The 19912-nt window shown below is 39.2% G+C and overlaps 1 protein-coding gene across 1 annotated transcript in view; it reads right to left on the reverse strand.

Annotated features, from left to right (window-relative positions):
- lamc3 (laminin, gamma 3) overlaps positions 1 to 19912 on the reverse strand; it is a 119533-nt gene that overhangs the window by 89036 nt on the left and 10585 nt on the right. Inside the window, exon 2 of the mRNA XM_061060790.1 lies at positions 17535 to 17839. Coding sequence (XP_060916773.1) covers positions 17535 to 17839 — 305 coding nt within the window. The remainder of the gene's footprint in view (positions 1 to 17534; positions 17840 to 19912) is intronic.

The raw sequence follows: 19912 nt of genomic DNA on the forward strand, positions 1-19912 counted from the left end.
CTCTAATTAACAGGTCTTTTAATTTTAATTAGGCCAACTGGTGGCTCCCCTTCAGCAAAGTTCTGACTGTACTGCAGTTGTTCATCCCCTCTTTAGTGTTGTTACCTGAATTGCCCGCTCACTATACCCTGTCTCTTTATTTTCCTTTCTCTTCCTCTGCCAGCCTTATCTACACTCTCCTGCTACCTGGAGTGCACTTCAGGATTTCTAGACAATTCTGTACCTTGGCAGCCTATTGAAGGCTACAGAGCTGCTTTTTTAGAGTGTTGCAGGGTTGAGTGCAGTTAGACGGCATGCAATAGTTCTGGCCCTTTGCTTATCGACTTTGATCCTCTTGACATAGCTCGGCTGGCTAATGGTGTTTGGAAGACACTATGAACGATGAACGATGCTCGTTCTTCATTTTATTTTACACTTGCTGGACATTCATTTCATCTGTGGTCTTTAAGAAGAACTGTGCAGTTTGAGATAGGAAACTCAGCTGCAAGCCAAAGGTTAAAGTGAAGGGTGGTAAGGTTGATAATACAGGGAGGACGTAGATAAAAGACATCACAGTGTTACTTTTTAATAGAAAAACAGTGGTCAAAACAAAGCAAAAGAACACAAAAGGAAGAGAAAATAACTCAAATACTTTGCTACCTGCTTTCAAAATGTCTCCATGTCAACTTTTCTTTGATTGCATAGGTTCTATGTTGTCATCATGCTGTTTAGGGTCCATCATTGCGATTATTTCAAAACCTGCATTTCAAAAATACAGTTAAATGAGAAGAATGTCTTCCCATGTCCTCATAATATTAATAATCCAAGTGCACAATAATGAGGTGTTAATGTGGTAAATGTGGACTCCAATACAAAGGGAAGACCCCTGTGTTGCATGGTGATGAGTGACTGTTAGAATCACTTCTTTTGAGGTAAAGAAATTACAAAAGGATATCTGAGACTAAAAATTTGGGTAAATGCTATTAGCATGCTGCAATTCTTACAATGAACAATCAGGGATTTGGACATAAACCAAAGAACTGGCAATTACAAACCAATCAAGTTGTTTGAATAATCGTGTAGGGAACACCTATATCCATACAAAATATGTTACCTGATTTTTTTGCAGAGGAATGTAGAGAAATGTCAACTCATTTGAAATCCATTTAAAAGAGATTTAACCCTTTGAAGGTACAGAAAAAGCAAGTCAAACATGAGTAAATGAATGCACTCTGAGGGATTTGTACTGATTCAGATTGGTCTACTATGAACAATGGCATAAAACTGTATGTTTAATGAACTTGTCATGCCTTCCATTCAAATGTTCTCTTTGAAGCTTACATGTAGTTCTCTACCTTTTTACAATCTGTTAACACTTTAAAGTGCATTTTGGTGCCTTTTTACACATTTTTCTATAAGGGGTCCAAATAAATTATGTTCATATTGAATTTCTGTCTACATTACTTCCTCTTGAAGGTTAAAGGACCCAAATCACAATTAATGCATCCATCCATTACTTTTTCCAGACAAGACTCACACTTGAATTAGGCTAGCTGGGAAAAGAAAAATGACTACAGAACTTTATATGAAAGGCCTTTTTTTCAGTTGTTGAAATTGGCAACAATCTGCAGTCATAGATTTGTCTCCCTCATGTATTTTTGGGGTCTGCCTGAAGACACATTAGCGGAAAACAGTTCCAAAGATATGTGGTCAAATCAATGTCAATGTCAAAGAGCATCTTGCAAAGATGTCTGAGTAACCGGATGCATATTTGTATTTTCCTGAGAAAGGATGCATTTAAAAACAAAGAATACTATGTGGAAACTTCTTGGAAAGATTTTAATTTTTTTAAAATTATGCAATCAGATCTTGGCCGTTTCCAATAAATAACAAGGACAGGACATGAAGGACATGACCTGCCCTTTTGTTAAATAATTAAATAAATGATTAGCATATACTGATCGTCATTAATGTTAAATGTATGAGATTAACATCTTTGCTAATGAGGGTCCTTTCTGAACCCTGCTGCTGCATTTCCATTGTGTCCAACAACCAGCGCTCATACTCTTAACACACACACAAACACACACAGATGATAAAATGTTTTTAATGCATTGTTAGCATTTCAGAAAAGCAAAATACTCTCTTCCATTTATCACAGAGTATGAGACCATTATCATGTGGAGGAGTTATTAGTTATGCTCGGTGGAACGGTGCTAATTGTGTAAGGAAAAGCAGACATAGTTCCAAATATCACTTACTGCACTGAAAGGAAGCAGTTTCTTCGGGTTAATTAGTAGTCAGCCCATTACTTATTATTTGTGCAAACCACAGCAAAAGCTTAATTAACTTTGATTCTCTCTCCCTTGGAATTTGGCCTCACAATACTACAATGATGCTGACTTAGGGATAGGATAAGGCGTTCAGAGTGGCGATGAGCCAGTCCTTCGCTTAGGACAATACGGGTTTAATGATCAAATGAGCAGGTACACACATACACATAGAAATTAGTCAGGCTACACAAGGCAGCCTGTGTGATGGTATCAAAGATCGTTTTGGAGGACATCCCTGCTTAAGGGCTCGTAACCTTCCCCCTCACTCTCAAAAGTTCTTTTTTTCTCTCCCCCCTGCCATCCCCCAGTCTGTCTTTACCTCTTTTTTTCCTCTACATGTCTATCTCCCTCCCTCCTCTCACCCGTCTTCCTGTTCCAGTGTGCAGTATACCTTGACCTCTGAAGCCTCTGGCTGCAGGCTGCGACAGGAAAGAGTGCAGTGTCCCTCATTCCAAAGTTAATAACTTTTTAATTTAATTGCTTAAGTTCACTGTGCCCTCAATATGTATTTCCCCCCCTTTTTTTTTTTTTTTTTTACTCATTGTCATTCAATGCCGGAGCTCCAATTTGCCACACAGCTTTTCTGTAGGGAGAGTGAGTGTGTGGGGGGGGGAGAGAGAGAGGCAGGGAGGACGGACTGGTGGCAGGGGAGACAGACAAACCGTTTTAATGGATGACTGAACAAATTAAATTTGAATTCATGCAGCAGCTTTCATCTTCCGCGTGATTATTGAAAAAAAAAGGGAGCTTAACAAACTTGACAACAGAGCCCCCTTTGAAGTAAGCCATTAGTTTAGAGAAAACATGTGAGTGGCTCATTAGAAGGTTAGTGTTGTTTATTCCAGACAAAAATAAACTAGCAGTGAACACACGACATGTGAGATTGCTTGTATAAACAGAAAACGATATTTACGTCTATGACATGTGCATGAAAGGAACACCTGTGCTTTTAAGTGTCACCAGTTGTGTTATGTCATTTCGCTTTGACCTTTTAAGATGACAGAGATATTTTTAAAAGCTGCAGATCAAGCGTGTGAAGTCTCTATATTGGAAGTACGCACTCGTCAGATTGAGGCGCAAGCGGTGGATCTGCAGAGGAATTAAAATGCTAATAAAACCGGTTGGATGCAATTCCTGTTTTAAACCTCATGAAATATGCATAGCTCTGTATGAGCCAGATGCAGAGAGAGCGGCACGCTGACACGCTACAGAGACGACCAGGGATCATTTAATGCTCTGTTGAGGCAGGCTGTAGTTTTAACCCCTGACACTAATGCACAACCTTTAACTCCCTGCAAGGAGAGACAATTGATCAAAAGGATTTCTATGAATAAAAAATCCTTAAGAGATCAATCCATCCGCACATGTATGTGACACTGAAGAATTTTAGACACATACGTTTAGCCAGGAAGTGAATATTTACAGTCTTGATTTAAAGCCTCTGGGAATTTGGCTTTGAATAGAAAAGTTATGTTAAATTTGAGACTTCATTAAGCATCTGCAAAAAATGCAGTTAATATTAATGTCCTTGAGAACAAAGATAACCTCATTCAATATGTGTGCCCCCCCCCCCTCCATATAACCATTTTTCAAAACTGTGAGGGCTTGGCAGATCACATTTTGATTGACATCTCTCTACGCACACAACAACGGTGCAAGTGAAAACCAGTGCAGCCTTAAACAGTTTGTTTGGGGCTGCACTGGTTTGAGTGTTCTGAGTGAGAATCAGGGCGCACTCACACTAGCAAAGTTTTCCCGTACCGTGCTTAAGCACAATTGTCCCCCCTCCCCATACCGCCACTGGCCTGCACTCACACTGCTCCAGGACTAACCGGGCCTGAGCACGGTTACCTCTTCCGTCACAATACAACATGTCTTTACGTGATGATGAAGCGTGCTTAGTCTACAAGACAGGGGGACTTAAGAGAGAAAAAAAAAGGGACGCGCTGTGGGGTCCGCGTCCACACATCGGAGAATAACTCAGAGAACATGGCAGCTATGTTACTGACTTTGTGGCTTATTTTGGGTCATTTTTAGTCAGATACAGCCAGAACACTGCAGGACTTCTCTTTAAAGACGGCTGTCAACGGTGTGTACCTGCGTGGTTGTGCTCGTGCATGAACTGTACCGTGCCGTAAATGGAAGCATATAAAAATGTCATATGAATGTCAAATAAGTCATTTTTTTCACAGTCTAGATTTGATGCAATGTTAAACTAAACATTGGGACTCACTTAAGGCCATTACTTCAATGCTGACGCTGTATTTTAAAAGCATCCTTTTAAGGGTTCTGATGGTCTGGCATTAAAAAACAGTGTCAGTCAGACGGACACAGCAATGTTGACTATGGCCTCTTTAGTACCTTGGGGATATGATTTTACTGCATTAACTGGATCACTGGTCATGCCTTTAAAGTAGAAATGCAATATTACCAGAAACAAAGATGCAAAAAAGGGCAGTATAGTGCTCAGGGCATTTACTTTGATTACATCAACTTCATGAATACTACATTCTGCCTAAGAAGGAAAAATCAGGGACTGAGGCTCGTTTTATAGCTGTGTTTTCAATTAGGCTAATCAGTGATTATATTCACAGCGTGGGTACTTTTCCCTACTTTTCTTTAGCTTGCATGATAGTTCTTCAGGGGATTTCTGAAGAATAAAAGAGTTCAATTTGAGACACCTAACCGCAGGGCACTTCAGAGTGTTCGCTGACTCTTTTACCTCAAGAAGACATGAGGAAAGGTCAACTCACAACAGAGACAATGTGGGGTCATCACATGTGGCTTGCGAAAGTAGAAAAGACTCATAAATGCTTAAAATGTGAAACGTATCCCATTCTTCTTTTTTCTCCTGTATTACCCACCCCTCATTAGTCATTCTATAATCCTCTCAGTCAGCCAATATCACAAGTGTATTGCAAGATAATCATATTCACACACAGTTTGAATTAATGAAAGGTCATCTGAAGCTGCAGAACTTCTTCAGGGAGCACTATATCTGCAAATGCTCTATTTAGCTCAAGAGGCAAACTCACAGATGGCAACAAGTGTGCACTTCATATGTGGACAACATAATTACAAAAATCCATTGAGACTGAGCATAATTTAAGTATTTGTATGTATTGTCTTGGGGTTGTGTACTCAACAACATGCTATCTCTGGCTAATTCACACTAAAAAAAAACAAATTACAGCTGAAGCTGATGGGAATTTGGAAGATTGGTTAAACCAATGCATTGTGCAATTACATTTTTTTTGTAGAGAATTTGGGGAAAGCAAAAGTAATTGGGATTTATTGTCTGGAAACAATTTCTTCTTGTGCTTAATTCAGTGTCAATTCATCCAGTGGTTGTTGAGAAATGGACCCTTGATCTACTGTCGCTAGTAAAAGAAAAGTAAATTAATCACAAAAGTCTGCTTGTGTTGAGCATAGACGATAAGAAGTTGCCACTGTGAGGTCACCAGTTAGTTTGGGTACCATTGTTTTAAGCCTCTGATTTTGGATTATTGCCATCACCATCTTTGTTTTTTTTTAGTTGTTTTTTTAAGCCAGATGTCACAGTATTTGAAAGAATGGATACACATTTTAACTCCTCTGTCACCTAATCTTACTATGAATAGGATTAAATAAATGTCATGCTGTATTGAAGAGGACTTGGAAGAAGCTTTTGAGACATTAAACTTATATGGAAGATACTAAAGTAATAAGTTAGAAGAAGGTTTTTGTTTTTCTTTAATAATAATGAGTCACATTTTTGCAATCGGTAGAGTCTCCCCCTGCAGGCCACTTGAAATAATGCAGGCACGTCCACATTAGCTTCACTTTTGCTGACTTTGCACAAAAAGTCCATATTTGTCAGAATGAAGGACAGAATCTGTCACTTCTTTTAAACACAATAACCCCCACAATACCCGAAAGTAAAACTTTGTTGAACTGAACCACCAGCTGCTAATGTTTGCACAAAGCCAGTGGCAAAGGCGCTGGGGAGGCTGCACACACACACATGTCCTGCAGCCACAATTCCCTGCAGCCAAAAAGGGCTGCATGACAGAGCAGCCAGCAGTATAATGATGATATGTGGGATCAGCTGGATGGGTCCATGAGGGCACAAACGAGTCCACAGGCTCTCAAATACAAAGTAAATTTTCCACATAAGTATGCTTGATTAACAGACTGTACTGATGTTTTAATAGCCGTATTTTTTTACTGTTTATTTCTAATGTAATGGATCTCTGGATAGCAGTATTAGTAGGATGATTTCGTTAAATAAAAGCATTTTTTATTCTAAAGGATAAAAAGAGAGCTTTGTGATCATTATAAGGGTTGTACTTTTTGTTTTAAACTAGCAGCAATTATATTTCTGCATGTACTACCCTCCTTATTTCCTTCTCCTCCGTCCAAAATTGAATAAACATATGCAAAACATATATAGAATTACATTTAGGAGTGCTGCCCTCAACCCCTCCCCTAGTATTGAGTTGTCTATTTTCTGCTTGTTTTTGTAGCGTTTGTACCTGAAGCAGGGACACATCAACATTAAGAAAAGTATGCCCCTCAATCTTTTGAATACTCTTTTGAATTCCGCTGGCTTTGTTTTTTTTTGTGTCACAGAGGATGGCTGATGTGTTTTTGTCTATGCTTGCTACACCCATCTGTCCCATCACCCTTAAAATAGAGGGGGAATGAGAGATTTAATGAAAAGAAATGGTGCAATTGATCCGCCTCTTATTCTAATGGGACACAGATCACAGTCAATTATGGGCCCTCTCATCGTGTTGTTTGAGAGGAAAGCCAAGAGGAGGAGGCGGGTGAAGGAGAGAGTGTGTTTGGCTGCTCCGTTGAGAGATTTGCCACCCAATCTATGTATTCCTGGCTTATATTGATCCCACACAGCTTTGGAATCAGTGGGTCGATGTCATCCACACAGCATACTGAAATACAGACAGCAGCGCCAATAGTAGTCAGATTTTAATGTAACTAATGCTTGATCACCCACCCACCTTGTGTCTTTCATCACATGAAACATCTGATGTTTCAGCAGGATGATGAGACATTACAAAATTCCCTGTAGTTTTCAAAGGGGATTGAAGCTGTGTGACAGGTAAGGGGAAAAAAATCTAATTCAAATGAACTAGGAAAGACCTGGATTGTTTTTCCCTTTACACATTAATTTGATGAGATGAAAGCGTGTATGCCCAAAGAGATGGAAACCCATATACAACTTCATAAGATATCATTATTTGAATTGTCACAGTTAAAGTCACATCTGAAGTTTCTTTGAGGCAGCTTTGCTTTTACTTGCCAAGCTACATTTCTATAACAGCTGTCTTCACTAGAATAATAATTTGTATTCGATAACTGTGAATCTCACGTAAGTATCATTAAAGGAACAATAAGAAAAATCTGTTTTTGTTATATTTGGCGGCACCTGTGGCGATAAGTGGAATTACACAAGCGTTGCAACATACATGCAACATAAGCAGAGACAAGATAAAAACGTTCTTACGTATGGATGTATTGAAGCATGAGTCAATTTGCTCCTTTAACAATCTCTGGTAGAACCAACCCCTGCTGGGGGGGAAACAAGAAGCGTGCATTGTTTGGCTTTTGAATATGTTTCAACCATCAACCACTTCAAAATACTGTAAATGCCAACGCTATCACCAGTGGTTAGCTTATTGTTAGTGATAGATGGTGATTTTTGAACAGTTCACTCCTGTGGCCTATATTAACCTATATGACCATTAAATAGTTGATAATAAACAGAGCAGTGAGGGCGAGGAGCAGGTTCACAGACATATATGTTAACTCAACCCACGTTGGAGCTGTTTGAATGGAATCAGTTCTGTTTACACAGACTGTAGTCTGCGGTATTGTTCACACATTTCACTGCTAAACTGAGTTACCTTGGAACAGAAGTTTGAAATTTTTGTTTTTTGTTGTTGTGTGGAATGACACATTTCCTCACAATCACTCATCTGCGTGCTCTCTCTCAGTCTCTGTCAGATTTTGTTCTGAAGGTACAAAAGGATAGTCAACTCCAAAATTCTTGAAAAACATGGTTATGCTGCTCTGTTTGATAGGATGATCGAACATCTTTGGTTTCTATCAAAGGTCTGTGAAACACCTCAATGTATGTGCAACAATAGTAGAGATTGGAGATTGATGTGAGGTGTTTCACTCTGCAGGGAGCATTATTAGCAAGTTACAGAACACTATAGTAAATGGACAAAAAAGCGATTACACATATCGGTGTAAAAGTTCATCTACATATCTCATAAACGGGGTAAACATAAGTTTATATGTTTTCATGAGCTGATGGTTTAATATGGTTCTGATTTTACTGCAGCACCCTCAGCACCCCCTTGTCCCACATCCCTGAAATCATTCAGGAAAATGCTTCTTGTAATGACTCTATAAAGAAAATTAAGGACAGAAAGTGTGTATGAAGTACACACTGTTCATCATTTCTCATCACTGATCAATCAACACACTATCGTTCTAAAGCTGTGCCATATGGATTCAACTTGCCAAGTCTACAAACCTGCATGTAAAAAAAAAACGTCATTTCATTCTTTGATTGCTGTCTGGAAGAGTGGAGAGTTTCAACAAACATAAGAAGTGCATCGATAAGAATTGTCGACTTGCATTTCATGTTAATTCTTACTTGATTAACACTCAAATGTGATGCACGTCACACATGGAAGGGACCCAGATTTCTTATGTAGTGTGTGTCATTATCTTTATTGAATTTAATTTTCCAGATGTTCAAAAATCGAATTATTTCTCCCTCTGCATTCTTATTTCATGCGTAACAGCAGTTTTCAGATTGGACTATATGATATCTGATAGGGATTTTTGATACTGATCTTAATCATTTTGTACATACAATGTAAATTATTTGAAATTGATATAATATTTTACCTCAGGAGAAATGCTTTCCTGCGACATATTATATAACCAGATTTTGCAGAATGAAGTCCTTCGAGTGACTAGGAAGAAATAGAATTAGCTGCTGACTGACATGTGCAGGCTAAACCTAATAATTTTTTCGTTCACTGAATAATGTTGAGCTTTTCCCACACACTGAATAATGCATTAATTGTATTGATTTTTCCGTCCAGCTGGTCACAGCTGTCCCACATATACACTGAACAGCAGGAATGATCACATGATGTGGACCAAGGAACAGAGACCAGAATCAAAAGACCCTGTTGCTGTTCCTAACTCTGACTAAGAGCTGTGATGCTGCTGACCTGGACAAGGAGAGACAGGAACACGCTAGCACAGTGGTCAGACACACCTGGGATTCAAACTCTGCCAGATAAACAAGCAGACGAATGAGTCTTCTGTAGTGTGAAAAACAAAATCAGTTCAATAGGATGAGTCATAAGGGTGTTTATTCGACCAGCGTTGCCTGTGTTCAGCAAGTCCATTAAGATCCATTAAAAACCTCTTATCTGAAGCACAAGGGTCATCAGGTTGGCGGCTAAAACAGAGCTGTACTGGAAAACATTTCACTTCATGTAAGGACAATATTTTTAAGTCTTAAATGCTTTTTATTTTTGTCTTTATTTTTGTTTATTTTTTATTTTTTTGTTAACATATGCTTTTGTAGATAGCCAGAGTCGACCTACAAATGAAATACTTACTAGTGAAGTACTATTTGTCTAACATTGACAACCCTAATGGTTCCACAGTTGCGCTGGTGGTCCTGTAAGGCAGTGTTTAGGAATAAATGCTTTAAGCTAAATGCTAACATCAACATGCTAACCACCTTGCATGCTCAACCCTTTTTCTGACAGCAAGCCAGCGCAGAACAAGTCTCATATAGTTTATGTGTACAGTGGCCTTAATTTCCTCAGAGCCTCCTTAATTTTTACTATCCACCCAGATTGCTGCTTTCTGTAAGGGGGCTGTTGAGAGCTCACCCATTGGTTGAAAAATGTTCACATCATTGAGCTTCATCATTTGTATGGGGTAACACTAAAACCTCTAAAAAAAATATTGAACAACATATGGGCCAACAGTAAAATCTGATTGGTCGCCCCAGGTACCAGCTCGTGTTTTCTCTGGGTGGTACCTTTTATTTTATAGGTTTAAGACAACTATACACTGGAATGGGAAATCTGAGTGATAACATTATGTTAATGGTTAGAGTAGACATGATTAGTTGAGATACATCGTAAGTCACTTCTATTCAGATAAGTGTGTGTGCACAATACTTCATGCAACAACTGCATAAGTCAGGGACCCAGTTAAGCTGACCCAGTCAAAAATGCCTGGACATTCCCCCAGACTGAAGAGCCATTATCTTCAGGGAAACTTACATGATTTTGTCTTGACATTGGAAAATTGTCTACAACAATAAAATTGCTCGGAAAGTTGTTTAATTGTAAAATGAATAGAATTTATTAAATCCATATGGTGAGACATTTCAAAACAAGAGTTGTCCATCTGATGGTGGCGAGAAGCAAAGTCAGAGGACCACTAAGGTTCTTTGGCCATATGAGCAAAGACCCACGAAATGTGTGTTCAAGTTTTAGCTTCTCATTCAGTTGTTAAACTGTTTCATTCTGAATCCAAGTGGTGGACGACAAACCAACACTTCCCTACTTTCCTTATTCTTTGATCATTTGGTGGAGAGAACATTCAAAGCACATTCACACATACACAAAAAGTTATTTTCTTAATTTATATAACACCTAAGGTGTGATAACACATCACACGGCACAGGGAAATAAGTGCTTTAACCCCATGGTGAGACTATGTGACTCACTATTCAAAGTGCTAAAAAACAAAAATGTTCTTCTTGTGTTTTACACCTTCCAGAGAAAATAATAGGGTGATTTCAATGTACAATTCAATCTGGACTCAATAGACTGACACACAAACTGAACTATTTCAGAAGCACAAACGTTTCTCCTGTAGAAAGTGAAGAAATGAAGACAAAACCCAGTGTAAATCAATCTCTGTAAAAGTTGGGGCCAAGGACAACCCAATTGAGGTTTAATGGCAAGATTCGAGGCGAAAGAAAACAAAGAAATGTAGCAAAAAAAAAGTTCCTTGTTATTGAACATAGGTCATTAGAGATTAAGGCAAGTGTTCACCACCATGATCACATTGCTCTTTTCTTCTTCTAACGCTATTGTCAACTCTCGGACTACCTGTTTCCAGCCATGCCTCCCTTGAATAATCCTTGGTCCCTTAAATCCTTAATCCCACTTAATCCTTTCATGGAGAGAAGTTGTTTTTCCTTGCTCTGTTCATGCTTGGAGCCTGCATTTCAAACGGGAGATATTGTCACTTTAACAAAATAGAGACCAGTATCAATTCTGACTCTAGACTTTAGTTTGCTATTGTCCCTGCCTGCCAGAATGATAGAACAGATAGATTGAATGGAAGAAATTGCACAAAGTAATCTAAATTATTAATCTGTGAATTTGAAAACCAAGCAGAAGCTAAACTTTCCTGCAAAAAAATAGAATTCAATTATATATGTCGAGCAGTAAGAAAGGGTGAAAAATGCAAGGAAAAACGGGACTGAGAGGGAATTCCTTGATGGAATTTCTCATTCTTTTTAGTCCACAAAGACAGACAGAGACCATGTTGGGGAACCTTATTTCAACCAATAACTCAATAGGCTACAGATGCATTGATTTAGTGCCAAATCACAACAGAAGTTATGTGATAACACTTTACATTATGGCAAATCAAAGACCTAATAATAATCAACCAATGAGCATGCCCTGGGCAGCAGTGGAGAGGAAAAAATCTTCTTTTCATAGGCACAAACTTCAAGCAGAGCCACACTAATTGGTAGATAGCCATCTGTAGCAACAGGAAGAGTAAGTGTAGCATTTCAAACTACCAATTATTCTCACTGGAGTCAATTGAACTAAATATTACTTAGCAAGAAAAAGGTTCAAACTGACAATCTATGTCTATTACAAAATTATAACAATATGTAATTGTAAAAATAAAGAAAGAAACGTTCCCTTCAGTTTGGTTTTTGCCAACCAGTTACCTGAAGTTAAGGCAGTAGAGTGCTGATGGGGTTATTGCAACAAGCAGGATTGCAGAGAAAGCCAGATGACTTCAAATCTTCAAAGATTTCCTTTAAAAATAGCAATACTCAATACTTTGACCAATTGACATCTTAGACACTTATAGTTTTACAAATTTAGATTCAATAAATAGCACAGCCGAACAGAAAATCACAAATCCTGGAAGGCATCTGAGACATAAACAAACAAAAAAAATCCAATCAATGTTTTGCAACAGGGAAAGCTGCAATAAACGCTATATGACTTTAGTGGGGAAAACAAAATCAGTATATTGTTTTATCTGAATGAAACTTGAATTTGTAAGGAAAAACACATTTCATTATTTTTATTTGGACCCTTAGTTGTTTGAAGTTTAAGTGGATGACTCCACAAGTCGAGACAAAAAGTTGTAATATAACTTCTTTCGTATATGCAACTCTAAAGAATGTTGAACTACCAGCAAGGAACTGCAAAATGGAGCTTATGTGCTATTTGAATTACAGACCGTTAACTACTCCAAAATAATACACACAAGAATCACTGAAGCATCAGCTCAATGGGCAAATCTAGTTCTGTAGATTTCTCTTCTACCGTTGCATGCCACACAGTGTCCCAAACCAATAACAGAAATGCTGATCCTATAGTGAATTCAAGATCTATTTTCACTTCTTCTAGACCCAAGAGGACCTCATATGGCAGACATGACAAAAGAGTCATCTTTATCATACACCCGTGTCTGGCTTGGCATGTGTTTCAGAGCTGATGTGACTTCACCACCGCTGTCTGTCCTCCATCTCTTCCTGGTTTTATAAGGAATCACTCTTGCCTGTGTTTACACTGTAGGAGGCTGCAGAGATGTCACACATTCAAAGTGTCGGGGGTTGATGAGAGGGGAGGTATTATGAGGAGGCAGCATCCGGCACGGCAAGACAGAAAGCATGTATGTGTGTGTGTGTGTGTGTGTGTGTGTGTGTGTGTTATAGTGGGAGGGGAGTGGGGGTGGGGTTAAGGTATGAGTGTAGGCAGAGATACCATATGTAGCCCTAAGGGCCTGTCAGCTGCATCGCGCTGTTTTGCTTTTCAAACTGCTCAGCTTAGGGAGGTGTAAGAGTGCAAATTGAACATCAGTTCCAGACCTTGAGAATCAGCATATATCATTCTGTATTTATGTAAAATAAATTGGATTAAGTAAGAGTTATTTATCATGTCACAATTCTATTGCAACTTCTCTGTACAACAGCTTTTATTCACATTGTGTATATCATTTGTTAAAGAGGCTGAATTTATTTGTCATTGGAAAAACACCAAAGTCGGCGAGTGAAAATCTATTTCTCTGCTTAGAAACAACTTTTTTTTTTTCAGGGATTTGAAACAACATATTTCACAGTTGAATTTGAAAACATCAAGCGTGTGCATGCTGGGAGAAATGTTGGCTTTCTGGTAAGCTATAGCTAAATTATCTCTAAATTGATTCATAACAGTCATCTACTCAAAAGTGCAAATACACAGACTGGCTGAACAACACACATCCCGCAGAAAAATCCCCTCATTCTGACTTTTTTAAGCTCTGGAAGCTGGGTTTTTTTTTCTTTCTCCAGGAGGGGGCTCATGGTAAGGCAGGGTTACACTGATGCTGCATATCCTCCACATATCCTCAGAAAGACACCCTCACCCTTCCTATTTAATGATGCGGAGGAGGACAGCTCCCTTTAAGAAAGTGTGTCTTGCAGTGCCAGACCCTTCTTTTTTGCACAACATTTTAGGAAAAAGGGCACATGTAAGAACATGTAAGCATTACCTATTTTCTCATAGATAGAGGGGGCATGACTGTGGAGCGGCCATCGAGGCATATAGCGCCCGAAAGATTATTGTTGAAGATATATGTCCAGTACATGGAAGGTTTTTTGATTGTGTTATTGTAGAGATGGGGATAAAAATAGTGCCTCCCACATTGTGTGTTGGACAGTGACGAGTGGCCGGTGCTCAGGAGGTAAGTTGTCCACATCTCTTGGATCAGGTTACAAGTTCTTCTTGCGACTATTTCTATGAAATAATAAAATATATCCTACTCATTATGTTGCTCCTGCTGTGGTCATTTGCAATGTTTTCCTGTATTATTTATTTTGTCATGTGTGACATGTCAGCAGTGCAGTTCATTTGATGAGCAGGCAATTAAAGAATGCTGCAAGCATGTCTGCTGGAGATGGCATGTTATTGATGCCTCAATGTTTACACTATCAAAAACATTCTGAAATGAACCTAATGCTACCTGACTTACAGCTGTGTAAATCTATTGTGTAAATGTTTGAATGAACATAATGAAATCCGTCATCCTGATTGCGTTTCATTTCTTTTTCCTACAATATCCATTTCTTGAATACAACCTCTGCCTGTGCCACCTAAAGCGTGATTAATGTTTTATTTTATGCTTCCCTTTTAAACACCATAAGCTGAGAGTGGAGGTTAGATTAAAATTGTGTTCTTGATTTTATATTGAAAAAAATGCAGCCGCGACTTTGACCAGAAAACATGACCTCTTTTTAAATGCAATATTCATCTGAAACCACAAGTCACACGCAGGACTCAGGAAAACTCCGAAATCTAGAGAGTGAGTCCTAGACTTCAAAAGCTCACCAAGCATCCTAACCACATCCCTACTGCATCTGAGTGTTACAAGAAATCTACAACCTCCTTCCTTTTTTCTCGCCAGTCATTTGTATCTTTTTTTTCTGCTCAACTGCTTGTGGGTTTTAACCAAAAAGGAAAATATAACAACTCTTAGTAAGCTTTAAGCTAGCATGCTACATTATGCATGAACTGTTTCTTTGCATTCGGCTCAGCTTCTTATTGATTCAGAACTCACCGCAAACACCAGTTCCCGTATTCACAAACAGTCTCCATAATCTCCTAATTTAGGCTAAAACTCCTTGATAGATTTTTTTGAGCTACTTAGGATTGATAAAAAGGATTGAGGAAAATTCTCAGAGCAAGGAAGGGACAGACATCTCTATCCTAGTGAGCAGGCATGAAGGACCCTGTTGTGTAGGTATGACATCTTTCACATGTTTCTTTCAAATGCTGTCTTTCAAATGCCATCTGTTACTGCAGGGGGCTTTGGAGTCCCACCGACGGCGGTCCCCATGCTGGAAATACTGTCTCAACCTAACTTTCAGTCAACCTAACAACAGACTGAGAGCTGGAGCCAAGGCGGGTTTTAAGCTTCTTGACGAACCCTAACGTTGCACCGCCAGTCAATCAGGTCAGCTAGGCGTCTTCTTAATTCACCCACCGAACAGTGTGTGCCGATCGAGACATGAGATAATCAGACCAATTTTGTTTGGGGTAAACATGTTAATTTCTGCTGTAAAAACTGGCTTTTTGAAAAGGGTGTGTATGTGACTTAGAGTGCTTCTGCAGCCAGCCTCAAGTGGACACTGGACCAACTGCAGGATTTTGCACTTCTGCATTGGCTTCACTTTTTAACACCAGAGGTTACTGCTCGTTCTCACCTCAGCTTGTTTTTGTTCGCACTATCAAAATGTTTTCCCCCCTGTGGAGCCCTCTCAGGATCTAGTCTGTACTCTAAGGAGAAATACTCGGAAACTTTAGGAACACATCCCCTGGTCATTCTGACATTACCTCAAGTCTTTCTTAGCTCTGTACATGATTTGAACCTAACCAATACGTGCTACCCCAAGCGAATGTTTCCGTTGACTTCATATGCAATCTTGCCGTCTCAAGAATTCACTTTGTGTTGTCGGAACACCAAGTTAAGACTTATAGGTTGAAACCCTAAAAATACATCTGCTACCGTCTCAAAATAACTGCTGACTTCTGCATCTGATTCAGAACCTGCTCTGTGGGCATATTCACCAAATTAGATTGAGACATGCCTGTTTCCAAAACCACTTGTCTTGGAGTAGGAGCATTGAGCATTGAATAAATCATTTCTTATCATTTTTCTTTGCTTTTGGCCCGATATACGCATATGAGTCATCTGCTTGTATAATTAGTACATTAAGATGAATCTTGCTTTGGTATATGATCCTGTAGAATATCTGCTTCAGCTGGTTTATTTACTTATTGTGTTGTGCCAATGTTACTTTTACCATATATTTCAGTCCTTTATAAGTTACAGAAAGCAATACTGAGACCTACTGAGACCAATATAAATAATATTAATGAACATAGAATATGTAGCCACTAATATACACACAATAACTCAGGGTGATCCAAAGTTATAAATAGACAGGATAATCATGAGCCAAGTGCTTAAAAGTGTGGACTGAAGTATTAGGAGCACATGAATGGACAGATGTACTCATGCCTTCTCACTGAGAGAGATACAGGAGTGGCAGTATGAAGAGCCTTGTTTACTCATTTTTAAAGCTGCATGTTTTACTGTGCCCGCCCCTTCCAGACGCTCCCTCAAGAGGCGGCCATTCATTCAGCGCAGCCCTCTAAGAGCTTCATCAATGTTAATCAGATCCCTTAAGATGAATCTAAAAAAAGGCTTGGAGCCATGCATGTATATGTGCAAAGGGTATGTTTGTTTACGTTAAAGTTTTAAGGAGTGGAACAGTTTTGATAATCCAGATCATGCTTGACGGTCTGGCCAGGGGCATCATGTGATTATATACAGTATGTTACAACCAACCTTCTATGTGAAAATGAAAGCTAATAAAAAGAAACAGTCTATCTTCTTCCTCGTTTTTTTTAATACATTATGTATCTGCATTGTTGGACAACGCTTCAAACAAAGGTTTCATATCCAACGACACCTATGCTATGCATCTGATGGAACTTGAATAAACAGATAAACTAAAGTTGTATTTGTTCTTGTTTAACCTACATGAGGCTGCTGATTTTAAAAAAAAATAATTCTCCAGATTCTACCTTTTTTATTTTGAAAGTCACTCCTGTTGGCTCCCCCTGTGCTGTTTGTGTGTTTGTGTGTGGGTTTTGTTTCTCTTCTTGTAGAAGAATTAGGTTACAAAGTTCAAAAAGTTCCTAATAAAAAAACATTTATTTTCCTGCATATAGTTTAAAACAAAACGGAGAGCCAATTTCTGCCTTCTTTGCTCTCAATCTTTTTTTTAAATTAAGTATGTAAGAGCTTTTTCATTAATTCTTATCTTCCAGTTAAATCACTATGTGGAACAAAGTGCTGCCTCACCTTCAGCACCAGGCTTTGGTCAAAGTTGTACGCACTGGGCCGTCCCTCCAGCGTTGAGAAAGCCACATTTCCTCCAGTGAGCGGAGAGATATCGCTGAACTCATCCGTACATAAAGCGGTCCTCTCATCATCTCCTGGGCGAATGTAACCCTTTGAATCCTTCTGATAGGTCTTCTTACACGAGGCGCTGTAATACTGGTAAGGCAACCAGGGCCCGTCCTCCTGTGTGCGCTTGTAGATGGCGAAACTCTCCGGCCGACTGGTGTAGAATTTCAATCGTATATAGGTTATCTCGAAAGCCTTTCCTGTGGGAAAAACAGATATGATTAGCTCTGAATGGCATCATGGGAATTTATCTGATAGAACTAGATCCATTGTAGTTACACAGTTAGATCAGGGCTGCTTATGTAAGAGACAAATACTGCAGGGGGGATGGTTCAGGACCCAGGAGCAAAGAGAAAAAAAAAACAGACATAATTGCATTATAGAAAGTAGAAAAAACAATGGGGGACAGGCTTAATTTCCCGTGCCTCCATGCAGGGTAAATGAATATCATTCCTACAGGAGAAGAATAATACTCCGGATTATTTTCTCATTATCCAGATCATAATAGGCCCCACAAGAGAAACATAGGTCAAAGGGAAAGAGACAAAAAGTAATTTTCTTCTTACATTAACTGTGGGGCAGAATATGCCATTGAGTGCGAAATACAGCAGGGAAAAAGCGTCAGTATTTGTGAATCTCCGGTTCACATTCTGGCTGATGCAACAATTAAGGTTTGACAGAGGATAGCTGATCAATAGATCTGTGATAGGGCAAATACTAATGAGTCTCACAGGGGGGTAAAGAATGGCACTGATTTAAACACATTGATTGACTGATATAACTAAGGTGAGGTTTCAGCGGTACAGCAGCTCTTCAGGGGCATGTCGATGAGCGAGTAAAAGAGGTACGACTTTCCATAAGTTTGAATTTTCCCTTAAGCAGCGACTCGACCTCAATCTGTGGAATAGCAGAAAAAGGGGTTTCAGGGCACAGTCTCTAGATGTGGAAGATCCAAAGAAAACGAGGAGACATATGGATTCCATTAGGTGTTAAGGGATTTAGCAGGTCCGACTTAATTTCGCTGTAATTGGTGTCGCATTGTAACTCAAGAAATGTGTGTGAAGTCATTTTTGCAGGTGCATAATAAGTGCAGGGACAAGTCTCCCATGTACATGTTTAATTTAATGAGAGGAATGGTTTGGAAAAGGAAGATGCATATTCGGTGTCTTTTGTGCATGCTGCATATTCACATGGCGTAAATTCACGTGATACTTTTTGTCACAGTGTTTGCCGTGCAGAAAAATAAGAAAGGAAAGTCATTGATTTTCAGCAGTGCTGTTGTCCATATTTGCTTTTGTAGGAAACCTGACACCTTCTTCCCTGATCTCAAAGCAAACAGAGGAGCCTCTTTTTTGATTGAGAGGAATCATTCCTCGCCATGTTTACCCTCTGCGGTCGCTCCAAACTATAATCTTGCAGCCATATCAGCAGATCTTGCAAAGACATGCTTCCTTGCTATAAATACTCACTGAGCTTTATGAGAGATTTACTGGACGGACACAAACCGAAGTCATATTGAGACATGAGTGTGAAGCAACATGCTGTAACTCTCTTAACAGGCTTCTTCATTGCACTCATGGGGATTTTTCTCCTCCATCATTAGATACTAAGTCTCAGCCGCTCAGTGCATTCATAGAGGGATGCCATCCACAGCCACAATGACATCTGTTGCTTAACTCTGCCAAGTCTGAGCGAGGCGTCTCCGTCTCTCGTCTCTGCAGCAATCTCTAATGGTATCATTCCTTCAGGAGAACTACGATCATTTAGCTTTCATTTACTCCCTGCGTGAGGTGAGCTCAGCCCTGCTGGGACTGAGGCATAAACATAAAACGAGGCAGAAGATGAAACATTTGTTGGCTATCCCCTGTGATGAGCTGCAGACTAATTGCAAAAGGGTATTTATATGTTCTGTGCATCAAGTTTAATGAGTTGTGATTCATGCTCTTTCACTAGAGCATACTTATTCATTAATGTTCATACGAGCGCAACGGTTGGCTTTTTTTTTTTAAGCCGTTAATTGTTAACCAAGCAAAGAATCTAATAACAAAAACATTTGTCGAGAGAACCCATAGGGTTGAAATCGCACATTTAGTTCACACAGTTCTGACAGCTCAGTTTGAGGCAGCAAAAATAGTCTTTGTTCACCAAGTTAACATTTTTGAAATGATGACAATTTAGAAACACATTAAAATAGCACGGTGAGACATTAGAGGGCTGAGTGAGAAACCCCCGGGCCGTGACAATTCAGGCCAAAGCAAGTCATGCTGCTCCCA

The sequence above is a fragment of the Labrus mixtus genome, chromosome 17 (genome assembly GCF_963584025.1).
Source record: "Labrus mixtus chromosome 17, fLabMix1.1, whole genome shotgun sequence".
In the NCBI taxonomy this organism is placed as follows: domain Eukaryota; kingdom Metazoa; phylum Chordata; class Actinopteri; order Labriformes; family Labridae; genus Labrus; species Labrus mixtus.